Here is a 24,203-nt window from a genome sequence, read left to right as displayed (position 1 = left end):
CCCATCTGTGCCCTGTAGCACGGCTGCACGCCCTGGATCAGGCAGTTATGGAAAGAAAGAATTTGAAAGACTTAGTGCATCATTGGATCAGGGATTGAATTTGTCTTGATCACCACCAAGGAGTCCAGTGACTGCAGTTGAGGCTCAGAAATGATTACGAACTGAAAAAGGAAAGCCAAGCAAAAAAGACTTTTAAAAAGAGTGTGACAAGGTGAGCAAGAAGAATAAGGCAAAGAGAATAACAGAGGTGTACTAGATGCAGAAATGAATAAATCACGCGAAAATCCATTTTGAAGAAGTTTTAGGGAGGCTCACAGATTCATGGTCATCCACCTCATCTGCGACCTCAGTACCAAAAAGACATTTTACCAAGTTGTTCTAGTCTTATCAGTCACGCCAGCACCAAAATACTTTCAAACAACCCCCACTTCCGTCAGCTCTCCTGTCCACGTGCTTCCTTCAGCGTCAGCAAATGATCTTCCCTCTTGTTTCACAGAGAAAACCCTCAGGAATAAGAACGTCCTCGTTTTCCCACTGCAGATCGACAGGCTTCTGTGCCGCGTCCACCCTTCCCCTTACAGCTGAGGCCTCGGCCTGTCCTCCCAGGCCAGCCACCCCGCCTGCGCTGGGAGCCGGTACCCTGTCTCTTCTCTCTTGCTTTCTGCTATGTCCTTTCCCAGTGTAGACTGAATGGTCTAGTTTAAAAGAGGTCCATGTCTTCAGGCTATATTACCTAAAAAATCTAGAAAACTAAAAACTAAAATACTTACAGAGAAAAAACTGGGAATTGCACGCTATCTGCTTTTTAAATATCTCAACTGCCCTTAAAATTTCCCAGTTGCTTATCTTGTACAATTTCTGACTTGTCTTTGCTAGTAAAATATTTTGTTTCAAATAACGGCACTGTGTAAGGATTTGGCCCTTCAGTGATTTTTATCATCATCAACAATAAGTATTTATTCTTTCTGGAGAATTTGACCACTTGTTTATCTGTTGAACTACATTTCCCTTTAAAGGCTTTGTAGTGAAAAGAGAAGATATAAAATATAAGATGGAAGAATGATATGATGGGATTGCCAAAAAAACTCTCCATAGTTCAGGAAATCCTAGCATGCCTGCTTTGTTCTTTGTTTCCAACTTGAATGAGGTTTGTGAAAAAGACAATTAGAATTGTCTTTTTGTTCCAATGGGTTATACAGGAAAGAAACAGGAAATCTTGATGAAAGCTTGGGCTTTACAGGATATTTGTGTGAGTGTTTATCCCATGTGTTTGATGTTTTTCTCTCCACATCTGCACGCTTTATGCCTGCATTTTGGCTAAAATATTTTAAAATACCACTTTGCTTTTTTCACTTCATTACAGTTCCTGGCATGATGCTTTCTAAATGGGAGTGGCTCACAAATTGCACTGAATAAGGAAATTGAGGCCCAGAAGGCACAAGTCATTCATTTCCTCTGGATGTGAGTTCCCTCATTATAAAATGTGAGGATTGGACCGGATAAGTGCTTCTAAAACTTTTCCACCAAAGCACCCCTCACAGCAGTGAGAATGAATAATATCCCCCTGGGGGATCTGAGGGCATAGCCTGAAGCAGCCTCTGCAAACTGGAAGTTTCTTTGAAATGTCCTATTTTATCTTTAAAATTCATGAGAATTTTGCATTTTACAAAACAGGAAAAGTCTATGTTTGTTTTAAAATGAATGTTACCTCAATAGTAAAACCACTTTGCTTTCCCACAAAGTAATCAAGTGAATCCAACACTCCAGGAAACAGGCATCAGGGCCCTGCACCCCAGCGCTCACGCGCTGCCCCAGGGGCCGCCTTCCCCGGTTTGAGAAGCAAGGGCCTGGTGAACGGCATGTAAATCCCCTTGCAGGGTGAAATGCTACACCCGTAGCATTCAAGATTTGTGGACTCCTAAGCAAAGACAAGACAATAGAAAAGTTGTCACCCTCGCACTTGAGTGGCAGGTAGAGAAGGCAGGTATGGACAGGTGTGTAAGTAAGTTGGAGACGCCTACGGCTGTCAAGAGGCACACGGGGCCGGGCGGGAGGCTGGGGGCGAATCAACGAAGGCGCAGGTCACAGAACGTCGGATCTGGGAGGGACATCCAGACATCACCTCAACACGCTCAGGTGGGCAACTTACTTTGTCACGAGACGAACCACTGCACATTTGAATAATTCTTTAGGAAAGAACCACCTCGAATTGACCCAAAATGTTCCACACCCAGAGGCTCAATTTCTGCCCCCTGGAGCCCCCTGGGGGTCCGTTAGAGTGAAGTTAAGAGCGTGGCTCACATTCACGTCTGATCTCATCACCTATTAACTGTGCGGCAGCTTCGGCCAGTGACTTAACTGGAGGTGCTCAGTTTCTACAACTGGAGATGGAATAATAAACAACGGCACTGCCTCGCGAGATGACTGTGAGGACGGGAAGTGGCTGAAGTCACCTAAAGCAGGTGGAAACGGTAGCCGGCTCAGAGTGTGACCTCCTGACTGTTGGCTATTATGACTGTTATTACACAAACCAATCATAAAATTTCCTCTATTCCAGACCTTGGAGTTAAAGATAGATATGCAACCCTCCTCAGTCTCGTCTTCTCTTGGCAAACACCCTTATTCCTTGATATATTCCCTCTGACCTAGACCCAAACGTTCCCGTATTCTGGAAACTCTGCTTTGAACATGTTTGAGTTTGTCGGTGTCCTACTTAAAATGTGGTGACCAGAACTGACTTAACTCCTCATACAACCTGATGGGAAAACAGTACAAGGAGACGGTATCTTTTACCTTCCAGGATCCATCGCCCCAGGGGCTTCTTCCTGTCTTGCTTGTCACCCGCCACCTAGACAACCTTACCTCTCCCCCACCGCATACTTTCTAAGGATGATTTTCTGAACCAAAGCATGGAATTTTATATTCAATCCCAATAAACTTAATCTTCTTAATTTCATCTGTTTAAAGCTTCAGAAAACTGATTTTCATATCCCACATGTTAGCTACTCCTCTGAACTCTAAGGAAGCAGGAAACTAACCTCTTATGTCATTACCCAGTGTGACACATAGAAATCTCACTTAGGGTGACAATCGTCATTCAGAGATGGCCCTTTGAACTATCCCTTAACCCCGTAAATGAACCAATGGCTAAACCATATTTCCTATTCGGCCTTCAAGAAGGACTTTGTCAGACGGCTCAGTGAAGTCCAAATCTATCACATCTATTCCTCTTTCCTTATCTACCAGCCTGGCCAGTCTGCCCAAAGAAGGGAATAAGCTCAGTTTAATCGGCTTCCCTTTCAGTGAACTCGCTCGAGCTGGCTCGTAGGGACCTGCTACCATATGCCTATCTTTTCTCATGATAAGCTTTCACAATAAAAACCTCAACAATTTGGAGTGGTCGGGGCAATGCTGTTCCAGTTAATAGAATTTTCTGCTTAAAAAAAGAGAGGTTTTAAAAAGTTCGTATATTATCACATCAAAAAATATTCTCCTAAAACCTACTAGCTCATATTCCTGCTTTTGTATTTCCTTTCCAGGTTACTGCTTGGGGTCTTCACTCTCTGCACGGATTCTAGTGAACAGGCCTACAGACACAGGAAGAATAAAAGCAGGTGAACCCTGCAATGACCTCAGAGACCTTTGTGTGGTTTCTAAAAAATTCCTATTATACGCTTGTATAACATTTATATCATTTCTCTCTTTCTCATGAAAATGAAATACAGAAAAATTGATGCAATAGTGTATGGCTTCCATTAATAGTATGAATTCTTTAAAGAATCAATTTTCCTTATTAAGTATTTTTGCTCAAGACTTAAAAGCCAAAAATTTGGTACAGTTTTAAATCTATCACTCAGAGAAAAGCCTATGAAGCTTAACATTCCTTCAAACGAGTTTATATAAATTTACTTTTACACTAAAAAAGTGACTGTCACGTTACAAAGACACTATCACAATGTGAAAGCAGAGCATGTGAGAAAAGAATCAACCATGATTCCACCATCTGAAAAATAATTATTCCACCATCTGAAAAATAATTAACATCATTGTCTGAATATTTCTGTCTGATTTTCAAGGTTAAGGATAATTGGCCAGAAGAGGTAAACAAACTTTATGACTCTTGGTAGATACTGCCAAAGTCCTTTGGGCTACATTAATTTATAACGCCACTAGCAATATATGAAAGTACCAGTTTTACTAAACTTTGGCCAGCTTTAGATGGTACATCACTATTCTAATTTGCATTTTTCTTAATACCAAGGCTGAAGATGTTTCTACATGGTCGTTTACTCAATTTATTTCTTATATGTTTCTTTTCCTTTGCCAGGTCATTTATTGGAGCATTAATGATTTTGCTAAAATTTATGCTAATTACTTTATATGCTAATTATTTTTATTGGTTATACATTTATTAATTTGACAAAGGGAATCACTCTTTGTCTACGATATTTGTGGCAAATATTATTTCTTTAACTTAAAATAATTTATATTTAGTCAAATGTTCATTTTCCTCAGTGGTTTTACTTGTTACATCCAACTTTAAGAAGTCAGAGCTGTGCCAAAATGATCACAGAATAAATGCAGATCAGGCCCTGAAGTGACCTGGCCACACTCGGTTATAAACTTGTCATCCACACGGGTATCATCAAAATGAAAACAGAACTTTAAAAACGCTCAGAGAACTTCTCAACCCCTTACACACACTCACCCTGCCATACAATAGCTTCTGATGAGCATAGGTGTCCTAGAAAGAGTTTAAAACTTGGTTTTCTTCTCTCCCCTGTTCCTTCATCAGTTTACATGGAGAAACTGACATTTTTCTTGTTTTTATTAGTGCTTCTATACAGCTTTTAATCCAAAAGTCACCTCGGTTATACACTATATCTTGTTAACAAGCCCTCGTTAAATATTCTTATTTATATTTGATGAATTATTCCCTCAGTTTCCCTCTGACCCCCACCTCTTCCTACTTGTGGGCTCCACTTCTTATGTAAGTTTCTATGCCTGGTTTCTAAACTAGTTTCCCGAGCCACCTCCACTCCAGTACTAAAGGCCCAGAAAACGTCTTCCACGGCTATTTAGAGAAAGTGTATGTCAGTGGAAATACATGTTTTCAAGTTGGTGTATGTCAGAATGACTTTCACTGCCATCATCTATTAATCAGAAATTAGATACTTCATTCTCACACCATTGTTTAAAGAAGATTCTGAGAAAATAATGCTATTGCACTGGGTTTGGGAGTTAGAAAATCTGAAATTATCCAGACTTTCGGTACTTTTGGTACTTCTGAAATAATCTGCTAGTGCTCTTTCTTCTGTGTCTTTTCTTATCTTTTAGGATTTTTCACCTCTTATGTAATTTTATGTATATACAATTTTATGTGTAATTGCTTGAATTGATTTTGTATTGCATCAATCCAAATTTATTACCCACTTAAAGTACTAGAGATATAATATAAATGTTCTATATTTATTCTATTCTATTGTTTCTTTACATTCATAACTTTCATATTTTAACTATGCAAGTAATGCATGATATATGCTCTTTGTGAAATTTTAAGTAAAAAAGTTCATTTAAAGCATACAGTGAAAGTGTCAATTTATCATAATCTAACCTATTATTTCACGCCCATTCTATAGACATGTGTAATCTTCTAGAATTTTAAAGCTAAACTAACATATCTAGCTATATGATACAGACACATATATTTTAATTTTACATAAATAGGATCATAATATAACAATTGTTCTGTGATGTGCTTTATCTCCCCCTTAACACTGTGTCTTAGAAATCTGTGTCTGTTGGTTCCTACAAATTTATATCAATCTTTTCAATAAGTACATAGCATTCCATAGTATAGATTTACAATAATTTAATCATTGGCTTTATTTATAACTTTTTTTCATTATTTCAAATAATCTTCCAGGAGCATATATCATCTTGCACATGTGAAAATATTTCTATAGCAATTGCAGATGAAGGACCCACTTAGTAAGGGATTAAAAATAAAATAATGAAAGAAAAAGTTATTCAGATTTCCAGAACAAAAAGGTTCAAATACTGTCTAGGAAACAATTTTAACTGAGTGACTAAGCTAATCAATATTTTTCTAGATGTTAAGGAAACAAGGCAAGCAAATTAGACAAACAAGTAAATATTAATAGCTGCCTTGACTATTCCGAGAGTCTGCAGGGATATATTTTTAAAAAAATAAAAATAAAGCCTTTTTTATTAATAAAGAAGAGGCAGGGTACTGAGCACAGAATTAAACTCATTTTGCTGCCCCCGCGTCCTGGTCCCACCCAGACCCTTCCCCTCGGTGCTCCGGCCAATCCAGCCCGAGTGTCGTTCGCTCCCCGAACAGCCCCCGCCTGCTGCCACCCCTCCAGCCTGGAACCCTCCTCCTCCAGAGCCTCCTCGCGGCCCCTCCCGTCACCAGGACTCTCAGCACCAGGCCCCTGCCCACCTGTCCGAGCCGGTCAGGCCCTTCCACCCGCCGCCCGGCCAAGTCTACGCACACGCCCTCTCTTCTGCTTCCCAACTCACTCCCTGAAATTATCTCATTTTTAACTGATGGACCGGCTGCCCGCCAAAGTCCAAGCTCTGTGAGGAAAGAACCCTGTCGGCCCTGCTCACCGCTCTGCCCGGGCTCAGCGACAGTACCTGGGCCACAGCAGGTGCCCCAAACTATTTCCTAAATAAATAAGTCAAACTTGTGCTCTGACAGGAGGAGAACTCAAGAACCACAGTAAATGTTTCAATTAAACGTTCAGTTTAGCCAACTGTCAGAACAGACTTCAGCGGAGAGTTAAAGTTCTCTGTTTCTAGATTCTAGTGAAACAACCATTACGTTAAATATGTCAAATATATTGGTAATAACGTTCTTATAAATATTTTCATTGTGCAGAGATTTTGTGACATAAAGAGATATTTAGCAGAGAGAGTACAGGCGCGTGAGAGAATCAAAGGCAGCCGCCAGATGAAGGACCGACCTGCTGCTCGTATCTTTGCCTGACGTCCTCCAGCTGCCACAGAAACTCCTTTGACTGCTCCTCACGAAGAGACTTGGATCTAGTTAGATCGGCTTCCACTTTTCCCATCTATAAAATTTAAAAGTCAAATATTAAATTTTTAAATGACAAATTGTATTCCATATTTTTGTCACTTGTCCATCATTAAAATGACAGATTTTCAACACCTCACCAATCATAATGCTGAATTTAAAGATGATAAAATAATGAAGGATATATCCATTTATTTTGACAGGTTTTAATAGTTTTAAGTCAGGGAAATTATAATTGGTATGCAATTGACTAAACTCTAAAGCTACAATGACACTGCGATGGAAATATAATTTTGAACATCCAAATACTTATTCAACAAGATTTTATTAAGGCCTTGTTATGTGCTGAACAGGAGAAAATATTTGCAAACCATCTCTCTGAAAAGGAACTTGCATCTAGAATATGTAAAGAACTCTTACAGCTCAATAATAAACGGGCAATTAAACCTGATTTTATATTGGGCAAAGGAACTGGAAAGACATGTCTCCAAAGAAGATACACAAATGGCCACAAGCATATGAAAAGATGCTCTACATCACAGTCATCAGGCAATTTCAAATTAAAGCAGCAACATACCACTTCACACCCACTAGGATGGCTATAATCAAGAATACAGATAATAACAAGTGTTGCTGAAGATGTGGAGCAATGAGAACCCTCGTACACTGCTGGTGGGAATGTCAAGTGACGTAGCCACTTTGGAAGACAGTCTGACAGCTCCTCAAAAGACTAAACTCAGAGATGAACCACATGAACCCATATGAATTCCATATGATCCAGGAATTCCACTCGAGGTGAGAAATGAAAACATAACATCCATACTAAAAAAACTTATATACAAATATTCATAGCAGCATTATTCATAATTGCCAAAAAGAAGAAACAACGCAAATGTACATCAACTGATGAATAAACAAGATGTGGCCTATTCATACAATGAAATATTATTCAGCCATAAAAAGGGATGAAGTACTAATACACGTTTCAACATGGATGAACCTTGAAAACAGTATTCAAAGTGAAAGAAGGCAGTCAGAAAAGACCATGTATTGTGTTATCCCATTTGTATTAAATTTTCAGAAGAGTCAAATCCATAGAAACAGAAAGTAGACTAGGGATTGCCTAGGGTGAAAGCGGTTTGGGAGGGTATGGTTTCTTGTGGGGTGATGGAAACCTTCTAAAATTGATCATGATGATGGTTGCACGATTCTGTGAATATATTAAAAAACCAATGAATTGTACACTTACAACGAGTGAACTGTTGGTATGTGAATTATACCTCAATAAAGCTGTTACTTAAAAAAAAAAGTCAAAGAGTGGACCACAGTCTATGATCCAATCCCAGTACCTCTCTCGGCCCATCTCTAGGGCTCTGGACCTCCCCCATCACCACCACACGCCAGCCCACCGGCCTCCTTGCTAGGCCTAAAACGTGCCAGCAAAGCTCTCATCTTGGGGTCTAGAAGCCCCCCACCAACATTCATGTAGCTTGTTTTTCAAAGGCTTCAAGTTCTGCTTAAATGTTACCTTTGTACTGAGGCTTCCCTGACCACCCTATTTTAATTTGCAGCCCTCCCAGCCGCCCTTTCCTTGCCTGAATGATTTTTTTTAACCACAGGAGACAGCATCTTTAGGTATACTATATAATTTACTTATTCATTAGGGTTGTTTGCAATGTCTGTCTCCCCCAGAGGGATGTAACTCCACCTTCACTCATGTATCCCAACCATTCAGCACACTGCCTGGAGCATATGGCGACTCAATAAATACTGATCAAATGAAAACAAAACAAAAACAAAAACCCCAAAAAGACACAGTGCACCAAACTTGGTTTGAAATTTGCTGAATGAACAATTTAAAAAAAAAAGACAATTTTCAACATTTTTAATAGGGCCAAATTCTTTATAACACATATAAAATAAATAAAATAGTGTTGAATCTAATGTTTTCTATCACTTAGAAAATGAGATAGACGATATATTATTTTCCTTGCTCTTTTACATGTGACAGGAAAGAGAGGTCCTTACGTAATGAGAAAGCTATTCAGCTAGGTGACATGAAAATGGCACCTTTCATTCAAAGTGGTGCAAGATTTAATTTGTCTTTCTACCCCAGTTTAATTTTGAAAAATATTTTTTCTGAAGCACCTGTCAGTTCATGTGACAACCATTCTGTCACTGGCTACTTTGTATCACTTCTTGCTCTGCTTTGCTGATATGCTGAGATATTTCTTCTTTTCAACTTGCACACAATGTCCTCTTTCAGGCTACCTTTTGGTAGGTGCTAAGATTAGATAAAACATGAGGAAATAAACCATGAAAAGGCTCCCTTCAGTTTTTCATGTTAGATTTTGGGGGGAAAAAAAAAACCATTCAAATACATTTATTCAGACACAGTTAAACTTTAAGGTTTGAGGAGCAGAGCTGTTCAGTGAGAAGCAGACAGTTTCACTGGATGAGAACAAAAGGCATATTCCTGCCCACGAATTTGCTATTTAACACCAACCTTTCCATTTCTGGTTCTTACACGGAAGTCTGGAGTTCTAGATTATGGCATGATGTTTAGTACCTAAGTATCTCTTTGTAGATGCCGGAGACTGCAACCTTGATAATACTAAGTCATCAGCTTCCAAATTCAGTGATCAGAGTTCGAAGATGACCAACCCATAGGCCATCAGTCTCGTGGTCAAATCTGCTAAGGAATTTCTAAAGCAAGCACAGTCGAGCCCACGTTGTTTTCTTCCGTTTCTAACTCAAGACGTGGATTTCAAGGCTCTCTCTCCTTCAGTGCTTTTCACATTAGACCTCCACCCGAAGGCCCCTTAATTTGTCCTCGGCAAGCTCTGCCCCTACACACTCTGATTCCCTTGGCTATTCTGGATTCGCCTTCGCTCCTCACACTATCTGAAAACCCCTCCGTATATTTCCTCATCCAACAATCCATCTTCAAGGTTGACTCAAGCCTCCTCTCCTCTCTGTGGGGTTCTCTGATCCACCAACTGGCGTCAACATCTCCCTTCTCTCTGTGCTCTAGGACCTAACATCTTCATTCTCCTGGCACACTGTATGTTTCTCTAGAGTATGGGAGTGTTTCAAATGTGTGAGCTTTGTCTATTCATCTAGATCGTGAGCTCCCAAATAAAAGAAATTACAACTTATAATTCTTTTGTATCTTAATTATTAACTAATTGCCATGGTATGCAGAATAAACATGTATTAAATTCTTAAGGATGAATGGAGGGTAGGCAAAAGCAAAAGAGAAAGAAAACAAGAGAAGGTAAATCAAGGAGGGAAGACCTGGTTTATTCAGTACTTTTAAGACAGATCTTCATATGAAATTGATTTTTGGTTCTTATTCTACTTCAGCACAGATTGACTATTAAAAATAAATAATAATTATTCAAATATTTTTAATGTAATTAAGAGCTTTGTGTACTCAACATTCATAAAAAGTAGGATATCTTCCTTCAAAAAACTGACTTATCATCTATAATCAAAATAGAAAACAATTTAAAGCACATGAAAGACCTTTTATACCTAAACATTAAGAAAAATTCAAAGTAAATAATAACTGCTATAAGAAAATGTTATTTTATACTGACCGAAAATGCAAGACCCCACTCCATTCTCCTTCCACAATTTAACCAAAAAAATATAAAAACAAGTCTTGTAAAATACTTGAAGTCTGTGTAGAAACGCAGCGTTCTCAGTTGCCGTAGATACAAAAGATTCTGCTTGATCACACATCATTCCATATTCCATTTAACTTCAAGGGTAAGGAAAAACAAAAAAACAAAAAAAACCCCATTCCTTCAGTGTGTAACTCTGGCTTCCAAAAAATCCAAGAGTGGAACTTGATGATCAAATTAGGAGCAGAAAAGGGCTTGGGGTGTATTTCTGTGAATGTCTAATGTTTACAGGTAATAGAGAGAGGTAAACAAGGGTGTTGGCTTTTCCTTAGATGCTGCCTCAAGCATTACTTGAGCTACATGTAAGAAAACACCTAGTATCCAGAGCTTAAGCAACACAGGCCCTTTATGTTTTCCTTGGGTAACAAAACATTCAGAAATAGGCTGCGACCTCGGCAGTTCAAAGATGTCAGGGTGAAGGTCTCTGCGATTCAACTTCCAGAATGGTTGCAGGATGGCTTCTGCAGCTCTGAACACCTGGGAGAGGAAGAGCAAAGGGTGACGGGACAAGGGCAAAGGGTCCATATTCGCTGAGTGGAAACCCTTTTAAGGGGCTTTCCTGCAAGTTCCTGTCAAAAGCAAATTAATTATGCTGTTTGCATCGCATTCACTTAGAACTACATTAAAAGCCAAACTCCACCTGCAAGGTAAGAGATTGCAATTTTAAAACTGTGTCTAATGTTGCCCTAAATAAAATCAGGGCTGTACTGTATTACTAAGAAAGTGGGAATGGGCACTGGGCCAAGATCTGGCAGATTCTGTCAAATGTGGTCACAATAAGTTACTGTTCTTTCTGTAGTAAAGTACTCTTGTGTTACGTTCTGAGTTATTTGACAGTATAATTCATATGAGACAATTATACAATTCTATAGAAATATACAATTCAAAGTGTATTTTGCTGTATTTAATACATATTTAGCTAAACTATAAGAAACTGTCTTTCAAATATTTTCATATATATATATATAGAGAGAGAGAGAGATAGACAGACAGACATAAATGGCAGAAAGACAGATAAATAATTATTTCTGTGCTTGGCTAAAGACTCAGTAGAAACTAATATCCTTAACAGAGAAAATTAATTAACACATGTGTGGTGCCTTTCCTTTTCTTATTGATTAGTAGGAGTTCTTTATCAATTCTGGATATGAATTTTCTTGTTCAATATCTGAACTGCAAATATCTTTTCCCACTCTGAGTTTGCTCTTATATTATCTAGTGGTCTCTTTTGATTAACAGAAGTTTTTAATTTTAATGAATTTAAATTTAACAACATTTTGTTTTTTATCACTTTTTGTTTCCTATTGAGAACATCTTTACCAAGCTCCTACGTTTTCTTCTGAAAGTTTTATTGTTTTACCTATCACTTGCGTATCTACAATCCTGGAATTAATTTTGCGATGGGATGTAGTGAGGGGCAGGATTCTTTTTCCATCTGGCTACGCAGCTGACACAGCGGCATTCACTGAAATGGCCCGTCTCTCCCTGCTGCGCTGCAATACTTCCTTCGACATGAATCAGATTGGTCATCTATGTGTGAGTCCACTTTTTGGTCTCTTTCCTGTAAAACACTGGTCATCCTCGTGCCAAAACCACACTGTATTAATTACTATAGCTTAATATTAGTCTCAATATCTGGTGGTATAACGTTGCCATAGCTATTCTGAGCCCTCTGTATTTTCACATCCATTTTAGAATCAGCTCGCCAGTTTCCCTCACTCCTCCCCCCAAAAAGCACTGCAACATTTTGATTTTTAGAATTGTGTTGATTCTATAGATTAATTTGGGGAGAACTGACATTTTTATAACACTGAGTCTTTGAATCCATACACGTGATATATCCCTCAACTTGTTCAGGTCTTCTTTGGTTCCTCTCAGTAATGTTTCCTAGTCTTCAAAACACGGGCCTTGCATTTCTTTTGTTGCATTTATTCTTAGGTAAGAGAAGCTTTCTGGTACCACGATATCTTTTTCAAAGTTTATTTTCTAATTGTTGGTTGCTAATATATAGAAATAAAATTGAATTGTATATTTCACCTTATATTTAGAAGCCTTGCTAAATTCACTACCAATTACATTTTAACAGTAAACATTTGAGAAATTCATTGTTACACAAAGATGCCACAATTGCAGATCCCCGCATAATCTACTGGGCTACCTTAGATGTGCCTCCTCTGAGTTCTCCTAACGACCTATTAATTCCACTAGTTACGCCGCCAATTACAATCACACAGCTACGCATCAGTCTATTGCACAGGCCACAAACATGGCTTAACAGTCTCTGAATTCCCAGAACCTACAACAATGGCTGATATAGAGCAAGTATTCATAAATTTTTTATAAATGAATGAAAGAAGAAATCAGGTCTGTTAAATCCTTGGCCAGTAAGTCAATAAAACAGTTTGAAATATTAAAAAATAATAATGCTACTGTTTTCACAATTAATAACCCTTCATATCAGTCAATTATAAAAAGAATGACATATTTCCTGGTCCAATGTTCTCAGTAGATTTTTTTTTGGCTTATTTTTCTTCTGCAAAAGAGATTTGATGAATATTATTAGGAAAAGTTTCACTTACTACTCTACTAAGCATTTAAGGATGAGAGTTAAAGATTCTTTTAATTATTTGTTTGATTTTTTGTTTAATTTTATTTTTCAAAGCCAAATATTTATACATAGTCTTTGGATGTTGTCATTTGGAATTGATTAATTAGCACAATAGGCTCTATTGAAATATTTAAATATAGTTCTAGAATTTTACCTCTGCTACCTAATCTCATTTAAAGACAAAATTTCAAATGTTAAAAGGTTAGACAGATTTCTCCATTATCATCAAAAAGTAACTGAGAGAGGGGACTTCCCTGGTGGTCCAGCGGTAAAGAATCCACCTTCCAATGCAGGGGATGTGAGTTCGATCCCTGGTCGGGGAACTAAGATCCCACATGTCATGGGGCAACTAAGCCCGTGCACCACAACTACTGGGCCCGCACGCCTCAACTAGAGAGCCCGCATGCCGCAAACTACAGAGCCCAAGTGCTCTGGATCCCACACACCACAACTAGAGAAGCCCGTGCACCACAAAGAAGAGCCCGCATGCTGCAACTAAGACATGACACAGCCAAAAATAATTAATTAGCTAATTAATTTTTTTAAAAACTGAGAGAAAATGCTTCTATTTACATTGGATCTTTACCTTAAAACTGGTCTAAAAAAGACTCATTTAACATTACATGAGCCTGGGCTTCCCTGGTGGTGCAGTGGTTAAGAATCCACCTGCCAGTGCAGGGGACATGGGTTCGATCCCTGGCCCGGGAAGATCCCACATGCTGCGGAGCAACTAAGCCCGTGCACCACAACTACTGAGCCTGCGCTCTAGAGCCCACAAGCCACAACTACTGAAGCCCACGCGCCTAGAGCCCATGTTCCGCAACAAGAGAAGCCACCACAATGAGAAGCCCGAGCACCACAGCGAAGAGTAGCCCCCGCTCGCCGCAACTAGAGAAAGGCTGCGCACAGCAACGAAGACCCAACACAGCCAAAAATAAAATATAAAACAAATAAATAAATTTTTAAAAAAAAACATTACATGAGCCAGCATGACCCTTAAAGGACAAGAGGACGAAGGTACAAGTCACGATGAGTGGTCTGTATGATGGGTCTTTCTAAGTCTGTTTGTTATCCATCTACATTTATAGAGGCACAAATATATTCAGATGGCATTCTTCCTTCCTTGTACCTTGAGAATTTTTTCATTAATTCAACAGCAATAATGAGATGATGAGCTAAACTTATAATCCCTAAGAATGTAAGAAACTGCTAATCAGTTTCAAATGTACTAGCAACCAGAAGCAACCTCACTAGTCAACAGCAGTGTTTCTGAATTTTGTTTTCAAGGCAAACCACTGGGTTTTCCAAGTATAAAGCTAATATCATGTAGCTGACGGCTGCAAAGAAAAAGGAACAGAATTTAAAGCCAGATATTAGCAGCAAATACCAGTTAATGAGGATGAATTTTCAAGAGGAGAAAAATTAACTAGAAAAGTCAAGTGGTTAGTGGAAGCCCCAGGAGGAAGTAGTTATCTGACATTCATTCAGTCGGTTTTCAAGATGAAAAAGTTTCACTTTATAATTGCTGCCAATACTTCAAAAAACATAGCTGTCTTTTTCAGTCATTTATTTGTTTCACAGAGAATAGGTAAATATAGAACACTATTTCTTTAAAAAATACAACTATATACATATATACAGAAATAATTCTAACAGAGTAATACACTTTCACAATTAAAATATGTATATTTTCACAACTAATTGCTGACAGCTAACACATATAATGGATTTCACCATTGCAGTAAAAATTAGGTTATTTAAGCAATCTTAAATGAGATAAAAAGTTCTTCAAAGTGAAAGAAACAGTGTGAAGCAATTTTTTAAAAAAGTTTAAGTCTGTTTCATTTTCTCTCATGGGCCTCAAACAGCAATTCACTTTCAAAAACAAACTCAAAGCTTTTATTTTTTAATTCAAATTCCTGTTGTCTTCTATCTGCAGCTGTTTCCAAATGGAAAAAGATGCCCTAAGCTCTGCTGGCTTTTACACAAAAGATTTCAGTGAGAAGAGAGAAGAGCAGTTCAAAACAACAATAAAAAAGGAAAATATGGACTATGGAAAAATCTGAAAACATTATGATTCTCCAAATACTAAATCTGCTGATTGACTTTCTTTTAGAATTTGAGCTATATCAGAGTCACACTTTTTAATCAACTGACAATCTGGAATAGAGGATATCTAATTTATCATGTTTTGACATATACATTTTATTTAATGTCTGTTCAAATTTGCCATGTGAGAATTATTCAATTTGCAAATGAGCCTGGCTATAAGAATTCCATTATAAATGGGGTTCCTTATTATTATACTCACACCAAAGGTACTTTATTTCAGAAACTCAACTTCACTTGGCAAAACTATTTATGACTGAAACCACAGAAGAACTTTTCTCCAACAGAAAGCAATCAAAACATTTCCTGCTTGTCAGTTGCCATCACTATCAGTTTTCACTGAGTCTGAATCTAGCACCACTGGACAGATCAGTGAGGACTGCTGACAAAGACAGGACACAGGTGTGGGGTATGTGGGGGGGGGGGGGGAAGGGGACCCTAGATGCGTGCACCAAAGAGGGTCCTCCATCGGATCATCTAACCAGTCCACAGTGATGTGACACCTCCATGGTAGGAACACATGGACTCTTTTAAGGTCAAGAAATGGGAGAGTCAAATGGGTGGGCAGAGCTGGTGAAGGAAGACAGACAGACTATGACCCTGCACAGAGCAGAGCAGTCAGACGTGAGGGTGGACCAACTGGAAGGGTGGTTCCAGAATCAAATGCACAGATACTGTCTCTCATCCCTGGCTTGCCTCATTTTATGGCAGTCTCACTTTGCGGCTGGGTAAGGTTCTTAATTTAATGATTCCCAAGATCACATTCTCTCCAGGGCTTTCCGTTCCGCCACACAACTCTGAGACTTCATTTTTTATCTTTTAAAAAAAGATTATCAGTTTTTACATTCTTTCTAACTTTTTTGACGTACAGTTTCTAATTTTTTACCATTAATAAATAACATCACAATAAACATCCTTGAACACACATCTTGCAAACCTTGGAGTCCTGAAAAATAAAGTCCTAGAAGTAGAACAGGTAAATCATAAGCACAATGTTAAACCAGTCCTCCAGAAAGGTTACATATCTTTACTCTTCCTCCTGAAATGTGTGTCTGCCCGTGTCCACAGGCCTTCATGGATTTCTACCTATGTGTTAGTTGGAAAAGAGCTCAGTGCTATTTTAACTTACTTTTAACAAATTTACTAGTGAAAATAAACATTTCTTATTGCCAATTTTTACCCAAAAAATGTATTGAGATTTTTTACAGTAATTACATTGAATTTATACATCAATTTGTGGAGAACTTTCATCTTGACAATACTGAGTTTTACAACCTATGAACACAGAATAGCTCTCTTTAGATCGTTTAAAATTTCTCTCGGCAACCTTTTATAGTTTTCAATGAGTAAGTCTTCACGTTGTTTCATTAGTTTATTTGTAAATATTTTATTCTTTTGGATGCTTTTGTAAATTAAATTGTTTTCTTAATTTCATTTTCAGGTATTTCATTACTAGTATATTGAAGCATGACTGAATTTTGTATGTTGATCTCGTACCCTCCAAACTTGTTTAAATCATTTATTAGCTCTAGTATTTCTTTTATGGATTTTGACCATACAGAATCATGTCATCTAAAGACATTGGTAGTTCTTCCTTTCCAATCTATATGTCTTTTGGGGTTTTTGTGTGTTTATTTGGGTTTTTTTTTTGGCCCTGTTGGAGACTGGCTAGAGTCTCCAATACAATGTTAAATAGAAGTCACAAAAGCAGACATCTTTTCCCCGTTCTTAGGAGGAAGAGCATTAAGTCTTTCAACATTAAGCATATTTGCTTAGGGTTCTCATAGATGTACCTTATTAGGGTGAGTAAGTTTGCTTCTAGTCCTAACTTGCCAAGAATTTTTTAAAAATCATAAATGATGTTGAACTTTTTCAAATGCTTTTTCTGCCTCTGTTGGGACGATCGTGTGGTTTTGTCTTTTATTCTATTAATGTTCTGTACGATATTAATTGATTTTTGAATGTTAAAAGAACCTTGGATTCCTGAAATAAATCCTACTTGGTCCTGGTAAATAATCATTTTTATAAGTTTCCAGATTCAGTTTACTAAAATACCATTAAGGGTTTTTGTGTCTACAGTGATGACAGATACTACTCTAGTTTTGCAGCATCTTTGGCTTTGATATTAGAGTCCTACTGGCCTTAGAGAAGAAACTGATTAAGTGTGCCTTCCTCCTCAATTTTCTGAAAGAGTTTTCAAAGAACTAAAGTTTTTTTTTTCTTCTTCAATATTTGATGAAATTCACCAGTGAAGCCATCTGGTCCTGGGCTTTTCCTTGTGAAAAGATTTCTAATTGCTAATTAAATATCATTATCTATTATAAGACAATTTGGACTTTCTATCTCTTCTTGGTTTTCTCTATTTTAATGTTTTCTTTGCTTTCTGCATGTATATAAAATTATCTATTATTTCCTTTCTTCTGCTTCCCTGAGCAGAAGCTTGCTTTTCTTTTTCTGGTTTCTTAAGATGAAGTTTAGGTTACTGATTTGAGAACTTTCCTTTTGGAGATAGATGTTTAAAGCTACAAACTTTTCTCTAGGTACTGCATTAGCTGCATTCCATAAATTTTAATATACCATATTTTTGTTTTAATTAAAATATTTTCTTATTTTCCTTGTAATATCATCTTTGATCCATGAGTCATTCATGTGTGTTATTTCATTTCCAAATATGTGGGGATTTCCCAGATTTCTTATTATTGTTTATTTCTAATTTATTACCATGGGGGTCAAAGAACACATTTTGTATGATTTTAGTCCTTTTAAAATTTGTTGAGAGTTGTTTTGTGGCCAAACATATGGTCTACCCTGGGGAACGTTCCATGCGTGCCTGGGGTTACTGGGTGGACCCAAGCCTAGACTCACTCCTGAGGGCACAACACAAACAGGCCCAACCCTGCAGAGCAAAGGCTTGGAAACTTAACTGAAACTGGAACCCACCCATAGAAGATGAGACAGGACTTTTGCTCTGAAACAAACTGGGTTGATAATCCACTAAAACAAACAACTTGACATTATCTAGGGAATTCTAACATCACTCAGAGAGTACACAACATTCAGTCATGTACTCTTTTGTTTTTAGCTCCTTTCATTCAGCAGGACTTTGAGACACATCCTTTGTTGAGGGTATCAGTAGTTCGTTCCTATTTATTCCTGAGTAGTATTCCATCATCTATACTGCATTTTGATTGTCCTTTCAACTTTTGAGGAACATTCGGGTTGTTCAAGTTTTAGGCTTTTGTGAATAAAGCTGCTGGCAACTTTTGTGTACAAGGCTTTGTCTGGATCTGGCTTCGTTTCTCTTGGTTAAACACGCAGGAATGGAACAGCTGGCATATGGCGGTGGATGTCTTAGCGGTTAAGAACTCGGCAGTTTTCCCACCAGCAGTGGAGAAGAGCCCCATGTGGCCACACCCTGGCCCTGCACCGACATTTGGCACTGCCAACGAGTCTTCACAGTTCTAGCCATTCCAGTGAGCATGCAGTGGCATTTCATTTTGGTTTCAATTTGCATTTCCCTGATGAATGATGATATCAAACATCTTTTTATGTGCTTATTAGTCTTCTGCGAGGTGTCCAAATATTTCGCCTATTTTTAGCTGGGTTGTTTGTCTTCTTATTATTGAGTTGTAGGATTTCTTTTATATTTTAGATACAAGTTCTTGGAAATATTTGTGAATCTTTTCTCCCATTCTCTGGCTTGCCTTACTTCCTTTTGTTGTTTTTTAATGGTGTCTTTCAAAGAACAAAAGGTTTTAATTTTGGTGAAGTCCAATGTAGCAATTTGAATTGAAATTTAATTTCTGGTTTTACTAAGCATTGTGGTAAAAAATACGTACGTGCTCTCTGTCATGTCAAGTTTCAGATATATATTGAGTGTTTCTTTATGGTCTACTGAGTTTTGTAACTGCTCCATGGGAGTAGGAATTTAATATGTCATACTTAAAGCGTAGAAAGTAGAAATATAGCTGTTTTATAAACTGCTATTTAGATCTCCTATTTGTTTAGGTTTTGCCCCCCTGAGCAGTCAAATATGGAGAAAAATTTACTAAAGCACCCCATGACTATTTATGTAAATTTTTTCATATATTCCTAACACCCTTTTCATAAGGACTCTTGGCTTTCTCATGCAAAAATATATTCCTTTGTCCAGTTTATTGACTTGCATTGATGTTAATTTATATGATAGTACTACATTCTTTCTTTTATTCTGAATACAAGTGATAAAATATATTTTCCACAAATAATTTTTGTGTAACTTTTAGTTGTGTCTTTATTATAAGTAGCATATACACAGATTTATGTCAGCTAATCAATACCTTTTTTTAACCTATTAAAATGTATTACTACAATTATATACTCTGTCTTATTTTGGACATTTTGTTCTGTTTCTACTTCTGTTCCTTTGGCAATATCTTGAGTTTTGCTTTCATCGTCTCAAGATTTTGATGAGAATGTAAAATCTTGTTAGTTCTATTAATGCTTATGTTTATGCATTTAAAAAGTATTTTAACCTACATTTCCCTAATTTTAAGAATCCTTTGAATCTCCCCTTTTCATGGCAGAGTGTTAGTTACTGTACTTCCCTCTCTCCCTATCCATCTGCTTCTTGAACTTTATTAACATAACCTAAGGATTTAGATTTAAGTTGTTGTTATATCACATTTGTATTTTCTATATTCTGTACCTTCTGCTTCAAGAATCGGTAAACATTAGCATTCTATCTTATAACTAGACTTGTAGCAATTAGTTAAATTTGTTTTTATTTTGTTGGATTCCATTGTTCTCTACTCATCCTTCAGTATGATATTTTCCTCATGTGTGGGATGTCTTCCGCTTCATCTCTGAATTGACATAATTTTTCCAAAAAAGGAATAATCAGTATACATTATGTGAGCTCTTAGTAAGAAATGTTTTTCTGTTTATGTTGCAAGTGAAAAACTCCTTGGTTGTGCGTGCAATTGGATCACTGCCTTTCTCCTTCAGAACTCTGACGCATTACTCCATTATGTCTCTAATTTCTTTGCCAGTTGCATCCTACCTAGAAACTTGGTGGATCTTCATTTTATTCTTGAGGTTCAACACTTTTTCCAGAACGTATCCAGGTTTAATTGCATTAATTTTACTTAATATATGTGGCCTCTTTCATATAGATCATGTCTTCTTATTAAAGGTACTACTTTTCTGAGTTTTTTTTTTCTGAAGTTTACAGTAAACTGTTTTTGGAAATATGCTTTTATTCTGTGACTGCTGAATACAAACGCCTTTTTCTTGTTCTACAAAATGTTTTCACAAGTCCCATGTTGTTTGCTTGTTTTTCTCCTTACCCATGAATTCTGGGTAATCTGTTAATATTACATCACCAGCCCCAAAAGGTGCATTTATTGAGCCAAATGTGCCTGTCATAGTCTCAGCTTTTGTCAGAAAGTTGTACTGTTAGCCTGAGCACTTTCAAGAGCCCCCTTTTTAGCCTTCTTTGCGGTATACTTAAAACTTCTTGCCAGGGCCCCTCCTTCAATATTTTCTGTATTCCTTTAAATGTTAAGCTGATCAAAGAGTTTCCTGTGCAGCTCCACTGCACGTTTGGACCATATACACTTTCTTGGATCTGGGCTCTGCTCATAGCAGGGAGCTGGGAAGAGATGCACATTCGTGTAGCAGGGACTGCAAGTCCCCACCTTCCAGCCCAAAAACTCTCAGCAGGAATCTAGCTTTTGCCCAAGGCACTGAGTGGGAAAACAGACAGAAGGAGGGGGGTCTCAGACCCTGCTCTCGGGACCCAGATCCGCACAATCTGAATCAAGAAAATAACAAGAAAGCACAGTTCCAAACTCGTAAACCCCATGGGGCTCTGCCATAAAACCTTCTATAGAGATGTTTCTACCGCCAGTGTGTGCTCAGGACTCCTGAGGAGGATAACTCCAGCTGAAAATGAAATCACAGGCAAGCACTGCAACACTCTTCATCATCAAGAAAACTTGAAAATAAACTAAATGCTCTTGAATAGCGGAGCTGATGAATAAAATAAGGTATATTCATACGATAAAATACATTCAGTGTTAAAAGGATTGCACTAAATCAACACAGATAGGGCACAGATATATAAAATTCAACGTAAAAGAGCAAACAAGACTAATACACAAAATCTGTAGTTCTTATCTCTTTTTAAATGGAAGCATAAAAACTATATATATATATGTATATGTAAAATATATGCATATATAATACATGCATATAATACATATGGACATTACGTATGCATATGAAAGTATGAAATAATACACACTAAATTAATTATAGTGGTTTTTCTTAGGAGAGGAGAGAGTAATGTGATTAGACATGAAGAGCAAAGCAAACTAAAACTACATCTGTAACATTTTAGTATAAATAAACAGTGTTGACAATTGTTGATTCTTCCTGATGGGTACCTAGGTGTTTGTTCCCTGTATTCTTTTATAAATTTTTTAATTTTTCTCAAAACTATAAAACATACCACTTGTAAAAGAACTGGAGACAGCCTCTGTCCTCCTGAACTGCCACTTGAAAACAATTTGCTGTAACTGATCAATACAACACGGTTTATGGCACATGAACAAACACAGACAAGGAAAACTTGAAGCCTTGCTCTGGAGAAAATGACTGGTCATGGGATTTTGCCTGTAAACTGACCCATGCTTCCAAAGCCTGACACATTCTGGCCGTGACCACACTTGTCGACAGGACTTTGAAATGGCCATTCTGGCACTGCTCTGAGGGTGAATCAAGGCAATCCTGAAGGAGGAAGGAGGACCCCTCTCCCGGTCCACCGTGCTCTCTCCACTCACTGTCACCAAGGAGCTGCCGACCGGAGCCCACCCAGAGACCCAGGAGGGGCACAGAGTCAGCCCTGCCCTTTACACGCCCTGTAGGGAGCAGAGGGTCTGCGGGCGGAGCCCTCTCCCCCCGGGCTCTTGCTCTTGGCCGCGAGGAGCCTCCCCTTCCTTTGAGGCCCTGGCGGTGGTGTGTGTCCTCCCACGCCAGGCCTAGGACCTCTTTCTCACCTGAATCCCTGATCCAGCTGTTGGGCTAATTCTGAACAAGTAAACATGTTGCTGTCACACGTGAGACCAGAACGTACCTCCCCCCCGAGAGAAGGGCTCTCTACAAGGATGGCGCGGAGGCCTCTCACCTGCTCTTTCATTTCCGCGTAGACCTTCTCCGAGTTCAGCTCTACCTGCCGCTTGAACTCCTCCAGTGCAGCATCTGCCTGCTGTGCCTGCAGCCTCTGAGCCTCAGTCACACGGGCGAGCTGCCCCTCTTTTTCCCTAGAAAAGTTCAGACAAGCCGCAGAGTTAAAACATAAAATAAAAGAACTTGGCTTGGATCAAAGCACAAAATTTAACCCTCTCTAAAATAAAATTCAGATTTCCATTTTTTGATCCAAATTCTATAAAACTTCCCTTTAAAAAACTGACAATAACATGATTTGCCTCAGGAAAAAAAGGATATAAACCCGTAATATGCGTTCTTATGAGGACACAACTACTTCTGATGACTTCCCTAAGAACGAAACTGTTTACAGCCAGGTGCCTCCATCACCCAATGAACAGATAAGCAAAATGCGCCCATCCTTGCAATGGAATATTATTCAGCCTCAAAAAAGGAATGAAGCTCTGATGCACCCTACAACACGGACAAACCTCGAAAACAGTGTGAAAGGGAAAGGGCCAGACACGAGGTCACATATTGTGTGATCCTATTTAGGAGAAATATCCAGAATAGGTAAACCCATAGAGACAGAAGAAGCAGATTAGTGGTCGCCTGGGCCGATGGGACGGGGGGATGGGGAGTGACTGCTCATGCATAGGGGGTTTGGGAGGGGGTTGGTGATGAAAATGTTCTGGAATTAGAGAGGAGTGATGGTCACACATCCTCGTGGATATACTAAAATCTGCTAAACTGTACACTTTGAAAGGATGAATTTAATAGCATGTGAATTATATCTCAATTAAAAAAAAAAACAATGTGCCATAAGAATACCTCTAACATGCACATCTGGCAGAAGCTAACCTGCAGGGCGACAGGTGCAACAGAGCGATGTGACCGCCTCAAATTATTCTGCTGCTCTCTAGTAAGCAGACTTGCCTAAAAGAACCGATAACTATCTCGTTTCTTTATACCTTGAACTAAAATTAAATAGTCAAAAGGGTCCAACAAAAGAAGAGAAATCTCTGCATGTTGCTAGAAGAAACAAATAAAGGCTTTAGGTTATAAGCACACGAAAGTTACTACTGACTTCTATTGAGTTCTACCTAGGTACTAGGCACTGTGCAAACTAGTTTAATATGTCTTCTCTCCTTCATTCTCACAGTCAACTTGTATAAGACTATTTTTATATCCCTAGTTTTACAGAACAGGAAACTGGGGCTTAGAGAATATTTCCAAGGCTACACATCACTAATAGTCAAGGCAGGACTCGAGTCCCGGCCGTCTGCTTCTAGAGCTCCTGCTGTTGACTACTCTGCTGTGCTGCTTTCCTGATTTTCAGATGCCATATGCTATGGTCTGAACGTGTCTCCCCAAAATGAGATTAGTGCCCTTATAAAAGGTACCATGTTGGGTACCACCGCCTAGATATAGGTTGGCAAATGTGATGGAGAGTTGTTACAAACGTTTGAGGGACATCTGTTCTGACCAATGGACCCAACTGACCGGAAGAAGTTGCCTAGAATGCTCTATGCAAAGGACCGTGAGG

General features: G+C 38.4%; 1 protein-coding gene across 12 annotated transcripts in view; it reads right to left on the bottom strand.

Annotated features, from left to right (window-relative positions):
• CEP112 (centrosomal protein 112) overlaps nucleotides 1–24,203 on the bottom strand; it is a 415,603-nt gene that overhangs the window by 221,952 nt on the left and 169,448 nt on the right. For all 12 annotated transcript variants that reach the window (XM_059907770.1, XM_059907779.1, XM_059907777.1 and 9 more), the window contains 2 exons: nucleotides 22,638–22,773; nucleotides 6,993–7,100 (listed from right to left, as the gene is read on the bottom strand). In XM_059907770.1, coding sequence (XP_059763753.1) covers nucleotides 6,993–7,100; nucleotides 22,638–22,773 — 244 coding nt within the window. The remainder of the gene's footprint in view (nucleotides 1–6,992; nucleotides 7,101–22,637; nucleotides 22,774–24,203) is intronic.

The sequence above is a fragment of the Balaenoptera ricei genome, chromosome 20 (genome assembly GCF_028023285.1).
Source record: "Balaenoptera ricei isolate mBalRic1 chromosome 20, mBalRic1.hap2, whole genome shotgun sequence".
Lineage (NCBI taxonomy): Eukaryota > Metazoa > Chordata > Mammalia > Artiodactyla > Balaenopteridae > Balaenoptera > Balaenoptera ricei.
The sequence above is the reverse complement of the archived record's forward strand: the minus strand, read 5'-3'. Positions and strand labels throughout refer to the sequence as shown.